Consider the following 23214-nt stretch of genomic DNA (forward strand, 5'->3'; position numbering starts at 1 on the left):
GAATAAGGGAGGCAAGGGGAGGAGGGTGGGCATAAAAACTAGAGGGAAAGGGAGGGAATCAGGGGTATTTAAAAACAGAAAATGTTGTTTATGTATATTTTAAAATGATTAAACTCTGCGACTTGCAACCAGTGTTTGACTGATTCATCACGGGATACGAGAGAAGCAAAGACATGGTTTGATTCTGTAAGTACTGTGTATGATCGATAAATGCATTATAATTTACATCATGTGTTCACATAGACTTAAAAGCAGATAATGTTTCATGCCAGGAGGTAGATTTTTATCTTGGCTGCAGTCTCTATGGCCTCCTTTTGAGGACATTGAACATAAACATAAGAGTTTTGCTCTTTGGCATGCAGTTAAATCTTTTTGGATGCTGCAGATCTGCATAGCAGTAAAATCTTAGTAATACAGCACTACTGACTGCCTCATTTTGGTGTACAAAACGGCCTTTTCAACCCGCATATATTTAACTGTGCAGATTATCAAGCATGAACATAGCCACAGACGCTTGAATAGCATTAAATTAATTGATTTTCCAACTTTTTCCAACCCAGTAATATTGACGGAAGTTTGAGGGAGAGGGTAACGCATTACAAGTAACGTGCATTACGTAATAATATTACTTTTCTGAACTAACGAGTAAACTAACGCATTACTTTTTAAATGTACACATTAAGATTTGAGTTACTTTTTTAAAAAAGTAATGCCAGTTACTTTTTAAAAAAATCATTAAAAAATGATCTACTGAATTAAACTAAACGTAGTCACATTATGCACTGTATGCGTACACGCCTGTGTTGGAACAGTTTGAGTCAGAAACAGATGGCAGGCCAGAGCTCGACATTTTTGTGATGAAATATGCAATTTCTTTTAAAGGGGTCATATTATGAATTTTTTTAAGATGTAAAATAAACATTTGGTATCCCCAAAGTGTGTATGTGAAGTTAAAGCTCCATATCCAATAGATAATTTATTATAGCATGTTTTCCACTGTGTAGGCCTGAGCAAAAGTGAGCCGTTTTTGGGTGTGTCCTTTAAAATGCAAATGAGCTGATGAAATGCAAACACTGATCACAATGATGGTGGTTTGTTGTAATTGAAACTCAATTGTGCTGTCAAGTATTTTTTCTTTCTCTTTTTCTCTCTGCACTAAATGCCAGTGCTGTTGTTGGATAGTGCAGATAAAGGAGGCGGTATTATTGTAATTTGCCTTGCTACCTACTTTACAAAAAAGGCGAAATCTGAACGACCTAATTTTTCACATGCTTGCAAAAAATGGTTTACCCAAACAAAGTTACTGGGTTGATCTTTTTCACTTTTTTTAGATTGATAAAAGCACTGGGGACCCAGTTATAGCACTTAAACATGGAAAAAGTCAGATTTTCAAACTATGACCCCTTTAACTTTTAAGTCATACAAAACATCTGCAAGACCTGAAAGAGATCAAGCCTCAGCCAAGAAAAAGTAACTAAAAAGTAACGTAAGCATTACTTTCCATAAAAAGTAACTTAGTAACTCAATTAGTTACTTTTTGGGAGTAACTTAATATTGTAATGCATTACTTTTAAAAGTAACTTTCTCCAACACTGGTAGTCAGGAGTGATTATGTTACTGCGCACAGAGGTCGAAGTGCTGCAAACTAGCTGCTCTTCTGCCATACAATATAGTTTTCATTTTTTATCTGCTTAAAACATTGCCACGTTTTATTTTGTGCCGCCATTAAAATGTAATATCTTTGAATAGGGAAAACACGCAAGTGTTCGGTGCCTTCTAAATTCATCCCTGTTTGGATCCTAAGGAATGAATGGGGCTAGGCTAAATGCTAACACATTCACGATGCGCTGTACAAAGATTAAGTGCACTCATTGAAAAAAGATAGGTATGTATTAATTCATCTAATTTGAGGTAAGAACATAGTAAAATATTGGAAAACTGTGGTGTTTTCTTTTAATACGTGATTATACAAATTTTTGAATCTTATATTATTTGACCCTAATTATGGCCAAAATTATTATTATTTAACATAACTTACCTTTAAATTATTTCACTGAAATATATTTCAGAATCAATGACGAAAGTTATTCATTTTATGTATATAAAAATTACTATGTAAACGCATACGATTCACCATAAAATCCACAGAATTTATTTATTCAAAAACCATATAAAAATATCTTTGCAGATGAGTTCCAATTTATGTTAAAATTTGTCTTGGAAATACATAGATAAACTTTATTTGAAGAAAATATAAGAAAACAATGAATATAAATACAATACAAAGAGACAAATAACATTTCAAGTGCTAGGGGGAGGTATAAACAATTATTTTAAAAATGCGGATATATTTTTGTTTTTTCGAGGGCAATATTAATTCAATATAACATTTCATTTCATTTTTAAATGCTATGAAACGTGTTTTTTTCTTAAAAGATACACTTATGAATGTGAAATTTTGCCATTAAAAATAGTAATGATAAAAAAGATATGTGTGGGTTTGTTTATCATTGGAGTTTACAAGAATACCTAAAAGAACATCTTTCCAATACATAAATAAACTTCCCCAAATGTTCGAACTCTCGCTGACGTCGCGCTATTGCTGGAGCGCGGTGACGTCATCGCTCCTCTACTCCGGTTAGGCGCGCGCGAAAGTATCGGAGTGAAATCGCACGAGCTCGCGCTGATCCAACCCTGCAGAAACTCCCTCTAATCTTCAAACATCTTCAAAAACTATGGCGGACACAAAGGTAAAAACGTTGTCATCATCTTCTTCTGTCCCCTTCGACGTGCGAGAGGGGATTATTGGGAGTGTTATTTTGATTTTAAACGTTTATTTGGGGTCGTATTAATATGCGAGGGAAAAGCCGGCTGTTGTTTTGTCTTCATCCTATTTCAGGTGTTTGGATACTCGGCGTAAAAACCGTTCTGTTTTAAGTTTATTTACTCAGTTTGAAATCGCGTTATTAAACGCTGTAAATGCGTTTGTTTTGCTCAAAATCTCACAACATTGTCAGTAACAACTGTTACGCCTAAAACAACGTCTTTTTTGTACACTTGTGTTCATTAATTCCTTAAACTTTAGTAAGAATTAAATATGTTATTACTATTGTAATTATATGCCCAGTCCGTGTCATTTGCGGCTAAGGTTATTTTTTTAAATTTGAGTTGAACACTGTCATGCTAAGACACTGTTAGCATGTGTGGTAACGTCACTAAACTGCAGCGCACGTGAAGCCCAAAGCCGGTTTATCCACACCCTTCCTGTATGTCTGACTTAATTTCAGTATTTTTAACATTGTTTGCTCAATAACATTAAAACTGTGGCATGAGAAACAGACACTACAGGCACTGCAATGCTTTAGGCCGCTCTTGGCGCTTATTAGCCACCGCTAACCTGAATGCTAGCTAACGGTCTACTACTGAGAAGGTACAAGTCGCGCTTTTAAACATTAGCACACCCTCTCTGATTTGAGTTTATCAAAATGCAGTTTGTTTGGTACTGATGTATGAACAAATTTAGCTGACGGAGTTTGAGCCTTTATAGAGCTCCACATGTGCAGTCAGACTTCGTGAAAAAGCTCAAAATTCAAGAGACGAGGCCTTCATGGATGATACATTATTGTCGCTAAGTGGGTAGCAAGTGCATGTGAGAGTGGAATCCCTCAGCACGATCATATATTCAGTAATGAATTCAAGTTTACGGCTCAGCACCAGTGGGTGTAAGTTTGGTTGCACCAGCAAAATCAGAGACAATAGCCCAAACTCTAGAGAGAGACCCTCCAAATCCCACAGGCTTTCACTGTAATGATCTCATGAGTGGTGTGTACTGCTCAGAGTCAGCACATGTGGAGTGTTTCAAAACTGTATGTGTAAATTTGCATTGCATTTTAATACGTTTCCAAAACAGTTATCCTCTGCGTATGCTCTGCTGCATCACCTGTTATAATTTTGCCCTGCAGGAGGCACAAGAAGATCACGAACCATCCACAGAAAATGCAGAAGACGCCAACCACGACCCCCAGTTTGAGCCTATAGTCTCACTTCCTGAGCAGGATGTCAAAACTCTAGAAGAAGATGAAGAGGAACTTTTCAAAATGTGAGTCCTTTTACGACTAAGCTATTTTTTAAACCAAATAAGTCAAATAATTTTGTTGCTTTATTTAACTTGGGCATCATTTTTATTTAGGAGGGCAAAGCTGTACCGTTTTGCCAGTGAGAACGACCCCCCTGAGTGGAAGGAACGTGGGACGGGCGATGTTAAACTCCTCCGACACAAAGAGAAAGGTTCTATCCGCCTTCTCATGAGAAGAGATCGCACTCTCAAAATCTGTGCCAACCACAACAGTGAGTGTAACAGAAGATGTACAGCGTATATATTGGACCTCGTCCTATGATGATTTGATGTAAATGTTTACATTTTATTTTCTAGTTATGCCGTTGATGGAACTGAAGCCCAATGCAGGTAGTGACAGGGCCTGGGTGTGGACTACACATGCTGACTTTGCAGATGAACAACCCAAAGCAGAGCTGCTGGCAATCAGATTCCTCAATGCAGAGAGTGAGTATCAATTAAAATGGTAGTGATTGTAGGTCTAATTTATTTCTACGTCCAGTTTTTCTTCAATGAAACATCTTTAAAATGTGACGTAAATGTAATTTCTAAATGCAGCCGCAATTACTTCGGCTAATGGCGAGTACAGCTGGGCAATATTAACTAAAATTCATACCTCTGTAATTTGGGATTGATTGTTGGGATATGATAAATGTTTAAGTGGAAAAAATGTTTCCATGAACCTCAGAACCTCATATGAGATCTCACAATCACCTTTATTAAAGCTAGAGATGCATTGATATGATTCAGACTGAAATCTACCAATGCCGATACTTTGGTAGTTATTTTAACTTGTATTAAAGGGGACATAACATGAAAATTTGACTTTTTCCATGTTTAAGTGCCATAATTGGGTCCCCGGTGCTTTTATCAAACTAAAAAATGTTACTAGGATCAAACCAGTAACTAAGTTTTGGTAAACCATTCTCCACAAGCATGTGAAAAAATAGGTAATTGATATTTGGCTCCCCTGGTGATGTCAGAAGGGTATAATACCGCCGCTTAATCTGCACTATCCAACCACGCCACTGCCATTTAGTACAAAAATCAGCTCATTTGCATGTTAAAGGACACACTCGAAATGGCACATTTTTGCACACACTTAAAAAGTGACAATTTTACCATGCTATAATAGATCATCTATATGATATTTTTAGCTAAAACTGCACATATGTACTTTTGGGGACACCAAAGTTTATTTTACATATTTAAAAAGTCTTGTGAAATGTCCCCTTTAATTAAAGAGAGAATTTTCTGAATGTTATTCATTCTTCACATTTTCTATACATGGAGCTTAAATTCTTTGCATTTTCCTTTTCTCTTTTGATTGAGAGGATATGCGTTCATGACTATCGGCATTTTTTTTTTTAACACAACCCATACCGTTCATTTGCCAATATATTGCTGCAGCTATATTTAAAACAGCATTTGATGAAAACAATTTATATGGTCATTTAAGCAGGATTTTAAAGTTTAGTTCAAGGGTCAAAATCAGACCATACCGATATAGATGTATTGTAATTGTCTCATCCTGTATTCTGCTGGGAAAACTACCAAAATTGTATATATTGCCTAGCCCTAATAGTAAGGGATTTTTAGTTTAATGCAAATTCTGATTAAAGCAATTTGTTGTGCTATGATACAAGATTTCTAAAGATTTCTCTCATTTTTTGTAATATTGAAAATTATTATGGCAACTATATGTACCACATTAAAGGGATATTTCACTTTTTTGAAAATATTCTAATTTTCCAGCTCCCCCAGAGTTAAACATTTGACTCCCACCGCTTTGGAATCCACTCAGCTGACCTCCGGCTCTAGCACTAGCACTTTTAGCATAGCTTAGCACAATCCATTGAATCTGATTAGACCATTAGCGTTGCGCTCAAAAATGACCAAAGAGTTTCAATATTTTTCCTATTTAAAACTTGACTCTTCTGTAGTTACATACAATCCGATATGGCTAGGAACTATAGACGGGTTGCACGGCGACGTCACTAACTGGTTGCGCGTGCAACCGAGGGGCAGAAAGAAGAGACGTGCATTGTGTTGTATGCTAGTAGCGGTGTCTGTAAGTCAAAATGCCAAGGAATTTTTGCGTGGAAAATAGTACCAACAGAGTCAGTGCTGGGTGCCTGATGTTAACATACCAGTAGATGCGACTATTACGTTACTAGCATTAAAATTATAACATTATAATTCATACATGTATCACAGTAAAACTGCAAAAATAAAGACAGAAAAACAGATCCAACTAAAATCAAGTCTTATTTATATACAAACAATAAAGAACGCTTCAATAATTAAGGTTGTTGCAGTAGCGGATCAGCTCACCAATCGGGCTTTCTGCCCCCTGGATGCGCGCGCACCCTGCAATGTTTGTAAACTTGCAACCCCTCTATACTCTCATTCTTGCGTAATATTGAAGCACTTTGCTGATGTAGGCTTCAGCAGGTGTAGTAATATTACGCACTGCCCGAAAATATTCCCCTGCCATTGAAAGTAACCAAGGGGACTATTTTCAGGCAGTGCGTAATATCACTATGCCTGTAGTCAATGATTATTATGCCAGTTTGAGAGTATAGTCCCTAACCATATCTGCCTAGAAAATCGCAGCTTTTAATTTTCTGTCAGTCTTAGTAGACAATGTAACTACAGAGGAGTCAAGTTTTAAATACACTTAGGATATTTTTTAGTGTGATGCTAATGGTCTAATCAGATTCAATGGATTATGCTAAGCTATGCTAAAAGTGGTAGCCCCAGACCTGGAGATCAACTGAATGGATTTCAAAACGGTATGAATCAAATGTTTAACTGGGGAACCTGGAAAATGAGCATATTTTCAAAAAAAGTGGAATGTCCCTTTAAAATTAAACTAAGAAATTGTGAATGTCAAAATATAAGTCTTCAAATTGTTAGTAATACACTGTATACGTCATAGAATAAATATTGTTTTAATAACATTTCGGTTTTCTTTTACAGATGCACAGAAGTTCAAGGTGAAGTTTGATGAATGCAAAGAAGAGGTCCGAAAGTCTCTAGAGGGTAAGATTAAGTCATTATCTACTTTTAATGCAGACTCACTCTGTTTAGGGTTGCAATATCCGACCTTAAACTTTTTCTGTCTGCTACATTAACATGCAGAATGTTACAAATACACCTTGCAGTTCACGTTGCAGGTGACAGTACATTCTCAGACATTTGTTAGCACTACATAGATAGATATTATGCTGTCTTTTGTTATTTCAAGTTTATATAATGACCAAACCTTGGTTGAGTTTTAACAAGTTTCAAGTAGGCTTATTAAAAAATGTTCCAAGCTTTGGAATAAGTACTACCAATGTTTATTTTAATGTTCTCTCACAGGTGAGATAAATAGTCCAAACAAAGTAGCAGAGAAGTTGGAGGAGCTCTCGGTGAAGGATGACAAGACAAAAAGTTCAGAAGAGAAAAAAGAAGAGGTAAAGGAAGAGAAGAAAGAGGAGGTGAAGGATGAAAAGAAAGGGGAGGAAAAGAAATGAGCCCAGGAGTGTTGCGTCATATGGATCCTCCACTTGCCGTTTTTCCCTTTTCTACAACAGACTCAAATTAAAATTGGACACTTTATTCCTTTTTGGCCTCTTGACTTCACAAGACCTTGGTGCCACTCTTAATGCGTCCATTTCCTCTATCATCAAGCTGTTGTGAACACGTCTCCCATTTGCAAACTCTCATATCGCCCTTCATTTTCTCATACATTGTGGACCATTTGTCAGCTATCATGTTTTGTGTAGTGACAAGGCTTGTGCTATTGATCGATTCCCACATTGGGTAACCTCTTGTTTTTGTTTCTTTTGTACTTTAAAGAGTTATATTGAGAGTTTCTAGATGAGCACTGTCTGATGTGAGAGCAGGTTGTATGAGTTGATAGGGAGTGTGAGTATCTGAGATCTCTGACTTTTCTTTACAATAAAGTCACATGAGGAAACATTTGACTTCTCTGTGGCTCTAATAGACTATTCTTTGCATAACACATTTTCTGTGGAGGGGTATATCTGCTAAAAGTTTGTCAGCTTTGACATCAATAACTGAAGGAGTTTTCAACCTGCTTTGAGTGTGACCCTCTTCTGTTTAAAATGGAAATCCTGACAATAAAAAATGGTTGACTCGGTTACTGCTTACTGTTTGTGGTGCTCCCACAAGCTGGGTAAGCCTCAATGGTTAACATTTTGTCAGGTGAATCCGCATTGTGCATTTAAAATAAATGTGCATGACAAAAATAGGATATGGAACAGGACTTTCTTTATAAATCCAGTGTGTTTATCATTCCATAAGGATTGCTACAAATTCCAAAAAATTGCATTGAATAGCAAAGACTTATTTTGCGCACAGGATATTTGTGGCTCTTAGAGGGATTTTTTCTTGTTTTGCCTTTTTGTTTAAACTGTGCATTTTAATACACGAGTTAAAAAAATTGTGTATAATGAATATTAAGTTTCCAACATTCCCTGGTTTTGAGCATTTTTGATAAAAGCAGCAGATCCCTTAAGTTGCATTGACATTTGATGAGCTCACATTTTATAGTGGTAACTAATTATTAATAATAATGTCAAAGGGTTGTGAACAAATTAAAAAATGTATGCTTATTCATACGCCAGTGTCTGTTTTGCATCTATTCAAAAACCTGATAGGGGAAAATATTTGATTTACTTTTATTTGCAGACTGGTCATAAGATTTTTTTTAAATCAGAGTAAAAAATAGGATATTGGGTAGGAAAATGCACCTATACACTCTTATACAAATAGTTATGACAGACCCAAAAAAAAGTTTTTACATGTTTTAATTTGTACTTTGTAATTTTTTCATCATAACCCACAAGGTACCTGGAACAAACATACCTTCCGATAGCAAAACAGAAAAATATTTATGTTACCTAGTATAATTCAACATTGTCCCACTGTTACACATCTGTAATGAACTTAGTTTTATTTAAATATAGTGGTGTAAATGAGAGTCTGCAAAATACACCATAAGCTTTAATTGAACAGTTAAGACTAACAATAAACTAATCTGGATTATGGAAGGAAGAATTTCCAACATAAGCAAAAAGTTGGAACTGGACATATTAAGCTTTCCAATCACTTATAAACTATATGTGACTTGTTTTAGATGTGTCCGGTCTGCAGCAGTGTATACAGAGTCGTGAACCGCTCAACACTTTGGCCCTCCAGGGTTTTAACGGCCCTCCAGTGAAGACTCCCACTTTTTTCTGGGTTTCCATGTTTTAACTCTTCCTTGATGTAGTCCATCCAGAGATTTTCATCTGAAGAGCCGAACTCACGAAGTGCTCGTTCGTAATAGTCCCTCAGGTTGCTCATCTTCGGGGTCTCCTGCTCCTTCTCGATGTGGATCATCTTGGTGAAGAACGCCTTAGTGAAGGGTCTGTGTTCATGTAGGCTTATAAATGTTTTTCTAGCCTTTTTGTAGCCACCGGTCTCATATGACCATTCGATGTACTTTTCCTTGATGGTCGAAGACACTGCAGGCACTGGGGACAAAAGCCCTTTCTTGAAAAAGGCCTCGGTTTCTTCTGGTGTTTTCGAAGCCATGCTCCAATCTGCCTGCAATTGCCATAACGGCAGACTTTCTTTGGGGTTCACCCGATTCAGGGCTTCCTCAAATAGATGTCCTGCCTCCGGACTCTCCAGATGGACCAAAGTCTGCAGGCTGAGTTTCCACATCTCTACTGATTGACTAAAGCGCTTGGTTGCAGCGATGGCAATTCGTATAGCAGAAACTGAATCTTCTGTGGACAACAGGACCTCAAGCCAGGTTTTGTAAAACGTCTCTTGGAGAAGCTCGGCATCATGGGCACTCTGTAAAACTCTGAGTAGGCGCTCTTTCCTCTTTCTTTTGAGTTCAGTTACATTTGTCTTTCTTTTGTATCTTTCCAGACAAAACGTAATGTAGCACAACCACATCGCCTCAGTATTAAGGCTCTTCACAGCTTCTTCGTAAATGAGACAGCAACGCTCCTCTCTGCGCTGCGTCTCGATTGCACTTCCTTTGGCTGACTGGAGCTCAGGGGCCACTGCAGCTTCCAGCTCACGCTTAGCCATGAAATCCCACATCAGACAGTCATCCTTATACCGACTCTGTAGATCTTGATGGATGGTGTTCTGTAAATCTTTTGTGAAGTCAAAGGTTGCGGCGATCTTTAGGAGGGACAAGATGAATTTAGCACCTTTAATTTTTTGCGTAGCATCCGTGTACACAACCTCAGCCAGTTTACCACTCATGATCTCTGGAGAAAACTTATATTCCCCCACATCCATTTTAGCTTGTTCCAATTCTTGCTGCTGTTTCCTGAGTTTCTCAGCATGCATGAGTTCCATTCGGAAATACTCCTGATAGACTTTCTCGTCTTCGGGATGAAAGCGCAAAGCGCGGAGGAAGAGATGCCGGGCGCTCTCGGAAGAATTCCTTTCTTCCATCTCACATTTGGCAGCCATTATCCACAAAGCTGGTTTGTCGGGATGAATGGCTAACATAGAGGACAAAACCTTGCTGAGCTGACCCTTAGTGCCCCATTTTTTGTTAAATACAACTTGTGAAAGCCATAGCTGCACATCGTCCTGCCATTTTGTCGTAGCTCTTCTGAAAACATAGTTTATGCCGCCGATTATGGGAAACTCAATTTCTTCTCGTTTAAAATGGTACCCGATTCTTGCTCTCCTCTTCTTGATAAGCTCCAGGACATTAATTTCATACTGTACGTACGCGATGAAGTCATCCTTGCTTTGAACAGCTCGGTGCAATTTGTATTCCAGAGCTGTAGATCTTTTCAGCATGGATTTGACTTCTTTATTGCTGAACAAACCGACCCTCTCTAGCTGTTCAAGCGCTGGGATTCTGTCTTCTATTCGCTGTTGCACATGGTCGGCCATTTGACAAGATATTTAGAGTTTTGGGTGAATGTTGCAAATCTGACCAGCTCCTCAAACCAACACGTGCGAAAAGGAAGTTCCGCCACGTTGTCTTCTTCTGTTGGGTACTACCACCAACATCAAGGTGCATTATCGCCACCTACTGTGTGAGAGTGTGTGACATCTACGCATTTTGAGCTACGCAGCAACTCCAGGCGGAACCATTATCTTTCAGGTAAACGTTGCCAGTGGGATCGTTTTAAAAGACGGAACCTAAACAGCCACGTAGTTCAGGGAGGGGAACGTCTTAAAGGTTGGTAGTGAATTACTTTTAGTTGTCTATGCTTATCAACATACTAATAGGTCACCGTTAATTTGAGGTAACGAGCGCTTTGCAGTTGCGTGATCGCGTGTCAGTGTCACGCATCGGTTGTATACGGTTTCCGGATGTCGCGCGACTGTGGCTAATGAGCTAACACTGATGCTAATAAGATCAGAGATTTATGAAATGTAAATTTGCACAGACATCTAACCTTTGGGGTAAACACGTGTTCATGATGCTGGTTAATTGTCTTCTCTGTGCATCAAGTTTAATTTTATTAATTATATCGAAATCAAAGACTTGGTATTAGAGTGAAGTATCAAACAGGTTTGTCATGCTTTTGACAGCTTGGTCAGTTTGTTTCTGTGCATTTGAGTTTTAATATTTCGTGCAAGAAAAATGAAAACGAAACGTTTAAAGAATCCTGTCCTGTCAGTCACGAGGTTGTCATGACACATTTTGGATGTTTTTTATTTGATGTAGTTGGATGGAAACTAAAAGTATTTAGAAATGGCATTTACAGCAGTAACACGACTGACAGCAAAAGCAGAATCTGTGCAAACATATGTCTACCAAATACAAAAAAACAGCTTGTGCAACATTATTTAATGTTAACAATAAAGTGAATTTTGTCATCTCCATTGTTCTCAAGATCAAGACACTTAAGACTGCTCCATGTCAATTTTCCCAGTAATAAGTGTATTGTCAGTTGTGTTGTATAGAAGTGTCAACTTGGTGACTAAGTAGTTAATTAGTAATGAGTCATTGATGATTTAGCTGAACAATAAAACTGGCACATTCCTCATGTATTGGCTGACTGAAACGCTTGCTCTCGTTCCACAGAATCGAAAACCACTGAAAAATTTCACTGTCGTTCAACTCAGCCTACAGTTTTAACCAAAGTTTGCCAGCCATGAAGTAAAGGTGGATCGCACTACGGAGACACGCCTCATGTACATGGATGCTGGAGCAGCATTTGTATTTAAAGCGAAATGGAAAATGGAAATGCAGAAGTGGCCTCAACCGAGACCAACCCTCACCAGCCAGACAGCAATACTCTGAAATCCGGAGGACAGGATAGATCACTGTTAACAGAGAAAATCCCCAATGGTGAGTTTTTGTTTTTATAGTTAGTGAACATTTGCTGTTTTTTTCCTCACTTTTGATGAATGCCATTTTTTGCTTATAAACAAAACCCTGACTGTAGATCTGTCAACAAACTTCCCTTGCTTGTGTCACCTCTTTCTAGCTTGATTTGGCTGTTTGACTTGTTCTGCGAGATAAAAACTCTCAAAGGAACTTTCAAGCTGAGATTGTTGTTATTCGCATATATAGAGTTTGGTTCCCAAAACGAGAACTTTTTACATTTTTTAAAAATCTTGTTTTTTGATTGATATTAATTGGAATGCACAATAAAACTGCAATTGGTTTGTTTTGATTTAAGCCTTCATAACTAAAAAAATTACAGCTACGTAGCACAATAAAACACAATAAAAACACGATAACATAATAATAAACATGTTTTGACAAATCTCGTTTTGAAACCAAACTCATTATATATAAGCTGTAAATGATTTGGACATAACGCATGAGTACTACGCTTATTTTCATTCATGAGATTTCTCATTACCCAGGGGTCAAAATGAACTTTTTTATTTGGTAGCACTGGTGCTCCCAACTTTAAAGAGTTAGGAGCACCAGCAAAAATGTAGGCGCACCCATCCAAAAATTAAGAAGCACCACAACTACAATGTATACGTTAATAGATTTATTTTTTTATTAAAAATTAAACACCACCACTGGGCTTTACACATCCTATGAACAGGATTTGAAATTTGATCTATTTTTATTTATTTTTTGCTGCATAGATTTCTAAAATAATACCCAAATGCTGTTTAAATAGTATAGCAGCAATAATAATTTAACAATTACAGGTAACATAATTATGTTACAATAGAAAATCTAGCAAACAGGTAAAACATTGATTAATTATTTATTACATTACAAAAGTGACCTTTATATAGAAGGCTAATATATACTGATATTGATAACTGCATTACAAGAATGCTATTACTACTAAAATAGGCAGTGTTTTTAAAAATACAACAAAAACATACCATCAGCATTGTCGTGTTCCACCTCAACATGGACTACAAGGATGTCTGTCGGATGTCCATCATGCAGAATACGTAATACATCAAATACTCTTTGACAGACAGGTCGCTGTCTCCATCAATAATGAACACATTCGTCACGACACTTGTGTTTTTGTACTTACGTTATGTTTATGCAAGGTCTAGCCTTTAAAGGAACAGTATGTAAGAAATGTATATCAATTAATCATAAAATGGCTCTGAAAGTCACTAGACATTAAGAAATCATTTTCATTTCAAATACTTATATCACTGACAACAGTGATCTGGCCAGGATATTGTCATTTAAAAACTGAAGTTGCAGCCCTCAACTGATGTTTATGTTGTCATTTTGTGTATTGGCAGTACCAGTTTTAGCCACACGTTTTGTGATTGCAATACCAGTTTTGGACACAATCCTACATACTGTTCCTTTAAGCCTTTTTTTGCAGTGGTTGAGTCTCGTTATAATCGGATCGTTGTTATCAATTACAGTAGTAATATTGGCTGGTCTTCATTAAATGCAAGAACTTAATTGGTGAAATTTGATTGGTTATGTAACTTAGAGAGAACACTGAACCTGGGACAGCACTAGGGCTGCACACGATTAATCGTTTTCAAACCGAAATCGCGATGTGAATGGATGCGATTTTCGAATCGCAAGAGCTGCGATTATTTCGATTCAAAACTATCAAATATAACAATCATCTAGTACGCAGTTTTTGACAGTTTGCTTCATGCGCATTTTACGTTTGATGCAGTTTAAACCAATAGAGTGCATTAACACTGAGGTGCTGACTACACGTCAGATAACACCATTAGGAAAACATGAACGAGCAGCAGTTCAACTCCTCAACAAAGTGTACGGTCATATGATTTCCACGATGCGGAAAACACTGACAGAATCGCGAAATGCATACAAATGGAATTAACTGCACAACGCGGAATGTCATGAAGTTGGCAGATTTTGGATTCAGTCATTTTAAAAACCCATTTTAACTCCGTAATCGGCAAATGAAAGGACAGAAATGCGCGGAAACATTTCCCTTTTGTGTAATGTTGGACTTAAAGAAAGGTGTATATACGTCCGTTTCTCGTCATGCATCGCAAACAATGACAAGCGCCTCATCAGACTATAAGCAGGTTTCATTAAAGCCCGGAACACAGCAGACGAAAGAGGTACATTATACTTTCTTGCACGCGCACATCTGCACCGCTTTGAATATTTACATGCATGAGGGTTCATGAAGCGCGCACACAGAGAGCAGACAGCACACGCGTGATCACTACTCAACTTAAGTTTTCTTTCTTGTCTAAGTGAACATAAACAGCTAGATGTTTATCAGTATATTGAAGCAGAGCAGTTTTAAAGCTGTCTTGTGTCTTAATGTGACAGTAACCTGGTGCTTTCTGTGTCAGGAATGTTTATTACACACCAAAAATTAAAATCACTCCTTACTCTTAACTGAACAAGCTTCTGCAGCTCCACATTTAAAATCCTACAGTGAGGACTGTGCAGTCTTTTATTTGTATTTTTTGCTTATGTTAAATCATAGATTCTAATAACTAATATATTTACATTTATTACAGATGCCTGAAAAGTAAAACAAGATGAGTATAGTCTTATGATTAAAAGAAAAAAACTAAACATTTGCTTGTCAGAAGCATTGTTGTAGTGACAGCCAAAATACATTGGCCTATATGTTATTTTTAAATAAAACTTTCAATAAATTTTTGTTAAATTGTATTTTAATGTTCTTAGATTAAAAAAAAAAGTTTGTCTGCAGAAGAGCAAAGTCCTGCAGAGAACTTGGTAGGCTACAATGTTTAAGAGGTTTTAAATAAACAGTAGCACAGCATCTTTCTTTGGTGCTATTAAAACCACCACAACAAACCTGGATGTAGCTCTTTTATTATATACTAATGAATCGCACTTTAAATCGCTTTAAGATTTTTTCTCTGAATCGTGCAGCCCTAGACAGCACGCAGCATACACAATCTAAATCAAGTCACACCACAACAAAATGTGCAGTCGCACAAATGCTCCCAAATATATTTTAAGGTCGCACAGATTAAATTTCCATCGCATATGCGACCAAAATTCGCTGACAATCGGGGCAATTTCGCATTAAATATCGAGGACGTACCGTATTCACTCCTGCACGAGTGAACTACGGCTCTGTGTAGTAAATGCCGCTCCATCTGAAAGCAGCTGATGACGATTTACTACTAATCAAGGAACCGGCTTTATTGATGAAACACACACGATTTCATTTTTGGGTGAACTATCCCTTTAAAGGCGATATTTATATTTTTTTGCACTACTAGATTCCAGATTTTCAAATAGTTGTATCCCGGGCCTTCTCGCCAAATATTGCCCTATCCTAAAAAAAACATACATCAATGGAAAGCTTATTTATTCAGCTTTCAGAGTCACATATACTTAAAATGATCTACTTTAAGAGTTCGTCATTGACTTTCTTTAAATCAGGGTTCTTTTGCCCTGTGTATCTTATCATGGTCACCATCACATGACCAGCCAAACACTACCTACTTTGTTTTGCAGCTGAAAGTATCCGATAATGCGGAATGTCACATAAACAAACCAGAAGGAAGGTTTCATCGCATCCGCTTGTCGAAAAAAGTGTTAGCAGGAGTATAAACAAATGGCAAAATCTATGGACTTTTAAAGTATTCAGCTAACCTAGCTAGTTGTTTTTATTCGTGGCATTTGATTTTATTTTAATATCCAAATGTGAGTAGGAAAATAATTAAACGTATAAGAAAAACGTGAATCTGCATACGATGGACATCTTTGGACCTGTAGCTTTTTTTGAAGGCATCCTAAGTTAAACATCTTCATTTTGTGAAGCACACACAAAAAACCTGAGCTGGAAGTGAGATGACATGTTTTGCAGAACACAGAATTATTAGTTTATCCCATTACTGAGACAAACTAATTATGGATGACAAATAAGCAAGCGAATAGGTAAAAAGTGAGATCTGCTTTAGCTTATTGTGCCAAGTCCAAGATCACTGTTTTCTGGCCAGTGAACTATATAAACTAAATAATACTATGGGTTGGTTTCCCGGATATGGATTATCTTAAACCAGGACTAGGCCTTAGTTTAATTAGGAAGTATAAGTAGTTTTAACAAACATGCCTTAATAAAAACGTTCAGGCAAAACAAAGGACACCAATGTATTTTAAGATATGTCATTGCAAGATGTTTTCAGTTTGGACAGCTCTTACATTTATTTTAGTCAAGGACTAGTCTAATCCCTGTCCAGGAAACTGCCCCTATATATAACTGGAAAACTTAATCCTGATGCTCTTCTCTCCATGGTAGGCCATGTCAAATCTGAGCTCTTGCCAAACGGAGAGGCCATGGTGGAGGGTCGGGAAGCTGACAGAGACAACACCCCACCTCTGGCAACTCCTTTCCGGGGCAGCCGTCTTTCTGACTCCTCCCTGAACGCCGAGCTGGATCCAGGTGTGCCCCGTTCCCCTGACAACCTAGAGAAGTCTGAGGCTGCTCTTGCTGAGGGCTCTGTTCACAAGGGTGATGCATTGCAATCGCTCAGACTAAGTATTCCTATGCAGGAGACTGAATTGTGTAAGCACACGATACTGGATAATCCCCCAAGTCACCCCATCCCTCTTTTTTCGTAATTGACCGTGATTGGCTTTTGAGGCTGATATAAACGAACCCTCCCTAATTGGTATACCTTATTTTTGCCTGCTCTCTTTTGGCTTGCAAAGAGAAATCTCCCTGGCTGTAGTCTCATCTGTGGTTGTGAGATTTTTAATACCTATGATGGCAATTCTGATCTCTGCTTTTGTGTTCTGGCGGTGATATTTCACAATTTCTGGGGTGGTTTTGCTGGGCAAATTCTGTGATTTTATTCATGGGAACTGTATGCAAATGATCAATATTTAAATCAGTTACTAACTGCGGCAGAATCTGAATGACTTTTTTTACTAATACGTCTCTGGAATGGCTTATTATGGGATGCAGGGTCACATGGTGTTTGCTTTGTACCAGGACCAGCATGAAGCTATATTCCTAACCAAAGAGAAATGGAAGTTATACGGATTTGAAATTTTTCTGGTTCCTTAACATCTCCGTTAACAAGTAATTTAGTTTATTTTTACCGTGCATATTGGCTGTCCTTACAACACAGTGTGACAAGAAGTGCACAAACAATGCCGGCATGTGCATCTGTAAACCTGAGATTTTCCATATTCTGTCTGCATCAGACTTTCCTAATTGTTATTGTTAACCTGATGTTATATATTATTTTGGTTATTTATTTGGTAACACTTTACAATAAGATTGTATTTGGTTACATTAGTTAATGCATTAGCTTATATGAACTAACAGTGACCAATAATTCGACAGTTAATAAATGTTAATTTCAGCATTCACTAATACGATTTTTTTTTTTAAATCAAAAGTTGTAACCTTTCAGTTAAGTTAGTTAATGCACAGTGAACAAACATGAACGATTATACTGGCATTAACTAACATTAGCAAATGCTGAATAACTATAGTTAAGGTTATGGTGTCTAATGCATTTGCTAATGTTAATAAATGAAGAGCTTAGGGGTCTCCTTTATAAAACTGTGCATAGGATCCTTACTAAAAGTCTACGTACGCACAAAAGCCAAAAATGGCATACGCCAAAAAATATTAAGACAAAAGCAATGTTCCCTTTATAAATCAAAGATCACCTGCAAGTGTGTGTACATGAATCATCATGAATCATCATGAATCACCCTGCGAGCCCATTTTCCCTTTAAGTTTTTTTTTTTTATAGATCACAATCTTTGCGTGGAAACTGCACGCTTTATAAATGAGACTCCAGATCCGAAACCAGGTAAATGCGTCTGACATGTTTTCTTATAAATCATATCAGACTCCTAATGGATTCTTCCAACATAACTGTATTTCTGAATGGCCTGAGGCCAGGAAAAGTAGGATTTGAAGCTAAAGTATTTGATGATGAACTTATAATACGTGCCAAGAACATTCAGTTATTACAGGGGTGTCAAACTCAAGGCCCGCCCCTTATTTTATGTGACCCGCAACAGCTTACGAATTACTTCATTAATGTGGCAATGCCAGAGCTTACAAATTATTTTATTGTTATTATAAGTATTATTTTTGCAGGGTTTTTCCTGCATTAAATTTTTTTTGCGGTTTTTAAAAAAACATTTGTCCCGCCAAATTGATGAGTAATAATTTCTATTAAATATATAATTTATAAACATTTATTTTAATGTATAATTTCTTTTAATTAAATTTTTTATTATTAAAATAATCTGTACAATAGTTGGGTGATTCTCACGAAAACTTGGTTTTAAAAATGTCAAGCATGAAAATGTAAAAATTGCTTAAATTTAATTTTTTCCCACCAGACATTGAAAAACAAAGTCTGGAGTAATGGGAACTTTAATTTAAAAACTTTTACTTATCATTTAACACTTTTTGTAACATAATTAAAAAAATTAGTCCTAAAAAATCTCATTACCGCAACAGTCAGAAAACATCAACACTGACATATTTTCAAAATGACATGACAAACCTGAAAGAACATAATTTGGAGATTCTGCACATGCATTTAAAATCAAAGTATTATGCTTCTATTAATTAAATTAACATTTAATAAGCATCTGTTGCGGTAATGATAAACAAAATGTCGTGTAAGCATTCTGACAAGACACTATTTCAAATTAACTGTAAAAAAATGATCTTACCTGGTAGCCATCTTGAAGTAACTGGTCCATGTGCTTGGTCACTCAAAATCAAACTTTATTAAAATTCTGTATGTGTGCTTAAACTGTTCTCAAAAAGTGTTGCGGAGGATGAGAACATCAGGCATGGACACATCATTTTCCTAATTTTTCTTCATTATTATTATACATGAATATTCAGTAAATATTTTTTCTGTCATCTAAAGTAGTCTAGCAAAACATCCATTTATTTTTTTTCTTAAAATTTTTGTGTTAATTTGATTAAAATACAACATAACGCATGTTCAAACACAGCCGGACACATTGCGGTAATGAGAATTTCAGCAGAAAATGAGATAAAATTTCCAATGATAAATTCTTATGTTGAAATCAAACATTGTGCAAGGTAGAACACAGTATTGTGTTAATTCTGATGCTTTTTAATGTTACTATATTACACATTTTAAAGCTAAAATCATTAGTGCCGTGGTGTTTCAATGGTTTCGTGAGAATCACCCAGTTGCACATTTGAATACACTTTTTCGTTATTTGTCCTGGGCTTCTACTTTCAAAGCTAGGTATTAAACCATGTGTAATAATTCATTGCAGAGGTAAGTATGCAATGTTATAAAAGAGATACATCCATATAGTCTTACAAATACAACAGTCCCTTTGAGAGCAATCTTCATGCTAATGTGGGCTGGGATGAAATTGTTTGACACCCCTGGGTTAATATCATTAGCTCATCTTTGATGGACGTGGCGTTTAGTGGCTTTTGCAGCTGAGATCCTCAAATACAACTTTATTATAAAGTGTTACAGTGTCGATTCCCACCCCTGGTAAATACCTTGTCAAGCAAGCATGTTTCAGGATTGATAAAACGTTATTTTCTCTGAGGAAAATCAATGGATTTCGGCCCCTGATCCATTACTGCTTGGTTGACAGTATCTGGCTCTTTCATCTGACTGTGTTTAGATTTTTATTCTGCATTTTTTTTACTGTGTCGCTCTCGTAGCATCTAAGGACCCATCTATGGAAATGGAAAATGAAGAGAAGATCCGTCAGGAGGCGCGTCGGCGTCTTGAGGAACAGCTTAAACAATACAGAGTACAACGGCACAAAGACAGAGTGAGTCAGAAAATAACATGCTGACAACCAACTGTTGTGCATGCATCCAAAATCATGTGACTTTCTCTCTCCATGCAACCCAAAAATAGAGATTTTCCTTAAAATTAAAATAAGGAATGACATGGTTGATGTTCAAAAAGCGTCTCTCATAATGTACCCACCCTTATTTCTTCCCAGATGTCTATGACTTCCTTTCTTTAGTTGAACATTTATGTGATAATTTGATAGATAAAGTCATTGTTAATAATCAAAAACTTTATTAATATTCCTTTAAAATGTAAAGACTGCAGTGTTTTATGTTGCAGATGTTCAGTTTTGGTTAATGCTTGCTTTCATATCTCCCTCAGACTCATCGCTCCACTCCTAAGAGCCGGCTATTCAGCACTCTGGACCCGGAGCTCATGCTCCATCCCGAGGCCCTACCACGGGCCAATGCCGTTGCCATGACGACAGAATACTCCTTCATGCGCACCAGCGTTCCTCGTGGTCCCAAACTGGGCAGCCTGGGAATCCCTCAACCTAAAGAAAAGAAATCCAAATCATCCCGCTCCAGCAAGATTCACTCTCTCGCCGATTATAAATCTCCTGAATCTCAAAACGTAGAGACGTCCAGAGGTGCAGACACGTCGTTCGGTTCACTGCATTCCACCATCAGCTCCGTCTCGACGGTTTCCGAAATCAGCGTCAGCTCAGATTCGAATGTACAACTGGAATCATCTCAGCAAATCAGAGACAACGTCTCTGAGGTGGATGGTAGCGAATCGGGTTTCAGGGTTGATGGTAACGAAAGCGATAGCTCGTCATACAGCAGTGTGTCTACTACAGGGACTTATAATGTTTTAGCTGCAATAGCAAATAGGCCAAGAGCTCCATACAATGTAGAAGGGAGAGAGATCGCTCCAGAAGCAATGGGCCACTTCCCATCGCTACAGGAGGTCCTGCAGGCAGCCACTGAAGAGCGACACATGGAGGAACTGGAACAGGAAAGAGAGGACAGCGTGGAGCCACGAAGCCGCAGAGACAGCTTCTCCAGCAGGTATGGACTTTTATACCTCTGGTTTGTCCATTACCAAAATATTTGTAGGAAATTTTCATTAATGACTCGGGTCTGTGTGTGTTGACAGCGTTTCGTATGGAAGCTCTGTGATGGGGACGCATGATGAGATGTTACAGGTGTTGAAAGAGAAAATGAGGTTAGAGGGACAGCTAGAGTCTCTTTCATCCGAGGCCAATCAGGTGAGTTAATAAAGAGTCTTCAGGTGAATTAATAAGGAGTCTGTGATCTATCATTCATTTATAAAAGCACTTATTATCTCTAGGCTTTGAAAGAAAAGACCGAGCTCCAGGCCCAGCTGGCCACAGTGACCGCTCAGCTACAGGCCCAGGCAGATGAGACTCAAGCCAGCCACGAGAAGCAGAGCGTCCTGACCTCTGAGGTCACTACGTTACGCTCCAACTGCTCAACACTGGAGAAGGCCATGGTGGAGCTCCAGGCCAGTCTGGAGGGGAAGAACGCCAGCCTGGCCTCGCTGGGAAATGACCTACAGGTGGCTGAGGAGCAGTACCAGAGACTGATGCGTAAAGTGGAGGAGATGCAGCAGAGTCTGAATACGAAGGACAACACGGGTGAGAGTCAAGTAGTAGTGTTTCCCAAATCAGTCCTTGCGTACCACTCCCAGAATATTTAAGATGTCGTCATCTTATATCAAACGCCTGATTTAACTCATCAGCGGGTAAAGGTGCATTAACGTGTCGCTTGTCTCTTTCAAAAGAGGCGTTTCTAAATCTGGTTCTCATAAACAAATGAGTACCGTCCGCTCCAGTAACTGACGAAAGACGGATGACATGAACTCCAAAGTTTCGTTCTCATTGGTAGTCGCTCATGAAAGTCGCTCATAATTTGCAAAAGATAAACATTTCTTAACCTTGTCGCGCGACTGGACACGCCCCATCCAGTTGCCAACGGTCACTGCTACTGCTAGTCGCTGCTAGTCTGAATGCAGCTTAAGAGGCGATTCACATTTCGGGTCTTTTGCGCGCTCAAGTTCGTTATTTCAAATGTAGGTGCACGATTTACACGCTAAATGGAAGCGACGCGCACGCAGTGCGACGTGCTTTGTTTTCCATGCGAGCCCGCACCGCATCGAGTTAAAAAACATTTCAACTTTCTAGAATGCTGCAAGCGCACCACAGGTCATGTGACAAGAACCAACCTTTTCCGTGCGGATTTACACACGAAATGTGAATCGCCCCTTAGTGTGTTAATTAGGGAGACATATGGTGCGTTTGATTTCATGCGGCACGATAAGAACCAACAGGCGGATGAAATAAAATGGGGGATTATCACGGTTCCGGGTTTTTCGGGGCGGGACTTGTCAACTTTGTGCATGTCCACTTTTGGCGCAGTTAGGTTAGGCAATGGTGGAATGTAAGTTAACGAAGTACAAATACTAAAAAGTAAATTTTCCACGTATTTGTACTTAAGTAGAATCTATAGTGCATACTTTGGCTTTTACTTCATTACATATTGCAACAAATTATCTGTACTTTAACTTTACTACATATCTACAACACCATCGTTCCTTTACGTACCTTTCTCAACAACTTTTCTGTTTAATCTGGACCAGCAGAACAAGCATTACGATCGGAATTGGACATGCACAAAGATCGCTGAAAGCGAAAGCACTACGTATCAGTGTGATAATCCTCTATTACAGCGAGAGCGATTTAAGGGCGGTTTCACATTTGGTGCGATTGCCTGGTCCGAACCCAAGTTCGATTGCTCCCCCCTCCCCATGCCCCCCATGGACTGTGTTCACATATTATCTTTGCATCCGAACCGCGGTGTGCTTGCATCATCAAGCTGCAGCCGGCG

At 38.0% G+C, this 23214-nt stretch overlaps 3 protein-coding genes and 1 non-coding gene across 6 annotated transcripts in view; 3 read left to right on the forward strand and 1 right to left on the reverse strand.

The window, feature by feature from the left end:
- Positions 1–2590: 2590 nt before the first annotated feature.
- ranbp1 (RAN binding protein 1) lies at positions 2591–8264 on the forward strand. 2 transcript variants are annotated; one of them, XM_055198635.2, is made up of 6 exons: positions 2591–2750; positions 3963–4099; positions 4190–4347; positions 4433–4561; positions 7097–7159; positions 7481–8264. In XM_055198635.2, the coding sequence occupies exons 1-6, from the start codon at positions 2736–2738 to the stop codon at positions 7633–7635; spliced, it is 657 nt and encodes a 218-aa protein (XP_055054610.2). In that variant the 5' UTR covers positions 2591–2735; the 3' UTR covers positions 7636–8264. The 2 variants fall into 2 exon arrangements, with proteins under 2 accessions (XP_055054610.2, XP_055054609.2); XM_055198634.2 differs by lacking the exon at positions 2591–2750 and adding an exon at positions 3713–3866.
- LOC129441231 (small nucleolar RNA SNORA77) lies at positions 7189–7272 on the forward strand. The gene has a single exon (XR_008643408.2). It is a non-coding gene; the product is annotated as a small nucleolar RNA SNORA77 (small nucleolar RNA).
- Positions 8265–8918: 654 nt separating the features above from the next.
- Positions 8919–11186, reverse strand: utp6 (UTP6 small subunit processome component). The gene has a single exon (XM_055198633.2). It carries the CDS (start codon positions 11039–11041, stop codon positions 9260–9262), a length of 1782 nt encoding a protein of 593 aa, XP_055054608.2. The 5' UTR covers positions 11042–11186; the 3' UTR covers positions 8919–9259.
- Positions 11187–11198: 12 nt separating this feature from the next.
- The window catches only part of golga3 (golgin A3), a 34107-nt gene continuing 22091 nt past the window's right edge, over positions 11199–23214 (forward strand). Inside the window, exons 1-7 of one of the 2 annotated variants that reach the window (XM_055198628.2) lie at positions 11199–11333; positions 12186–12452; positions 16825–17091; positions 20227–20339; positions 20687–21375; positions 21464–21575; positions 21659–21965. In XM_055198628.2, the coding sequence (XP_055054603.2) occupies positions 12335–12452; positions 16825–17091; positions 20227–20339; positions 20687–21375; positions 21464–21575; positions 21659–21965 (1606 nt within the window). In that variant the 5' untranslated portion in view covers positions 11199–11333; positions 12186–12334. The remainder of the gene's footprint in view (positions 11334–12185; positions 12453–16824; positions 17092–20226; positions 20340–20686; positions 21376–21463; positions 21576–21658; positions 21966–23214) is intronic. The other variant, XM_055198629.2, reaches the window with a different exon arrangement.

The sequence above is a fragment of the Misgurnus anguillicaudatus genome, chromosome 22, assembly GCF_027580225.2.
Source record: "Misgurnus anguillicaudatus chromosome 22, ASM2758022v2, whole genome shotgun sequence".
NCBI classification, from domain to species: Eukaryota; Metazoa; Chordata; class Actinopteri; order Cypriniformes; family Cobitidae; genus Misgurnus; species Misgurnus anguillicaudatus.

Coding starts and splice junctions, on each gene's coding strand:
- ranbp1 (XM_055198634.2), top strand. CDS start 3,816: ATGAGTGGTGTGTACTGCTCAGAGTCAGCACATGTGGAGTGTTTCAAA. Junction 4,100..4,189: donor GAAGAGGAACTTTTCAAAAT/GTGAGTCCTTTT, acceptor ATTTTTATTTAG/GAGGGCAAAGCTGTACCGTT. Junction 4,348..4,432: donor AATCTGTGCCAACCACAACA/GTGAGTGTAACA, acceptor TTTATTTTCTAG/TTATGCCGTTGATGGAACTG.
- utp6 (XM_055198633.2), bottom strand. CDS start 11,041: ATGGCCGACCATGTGCAACAGCGAATAGAAGACAGAATCCCAGCGCTT.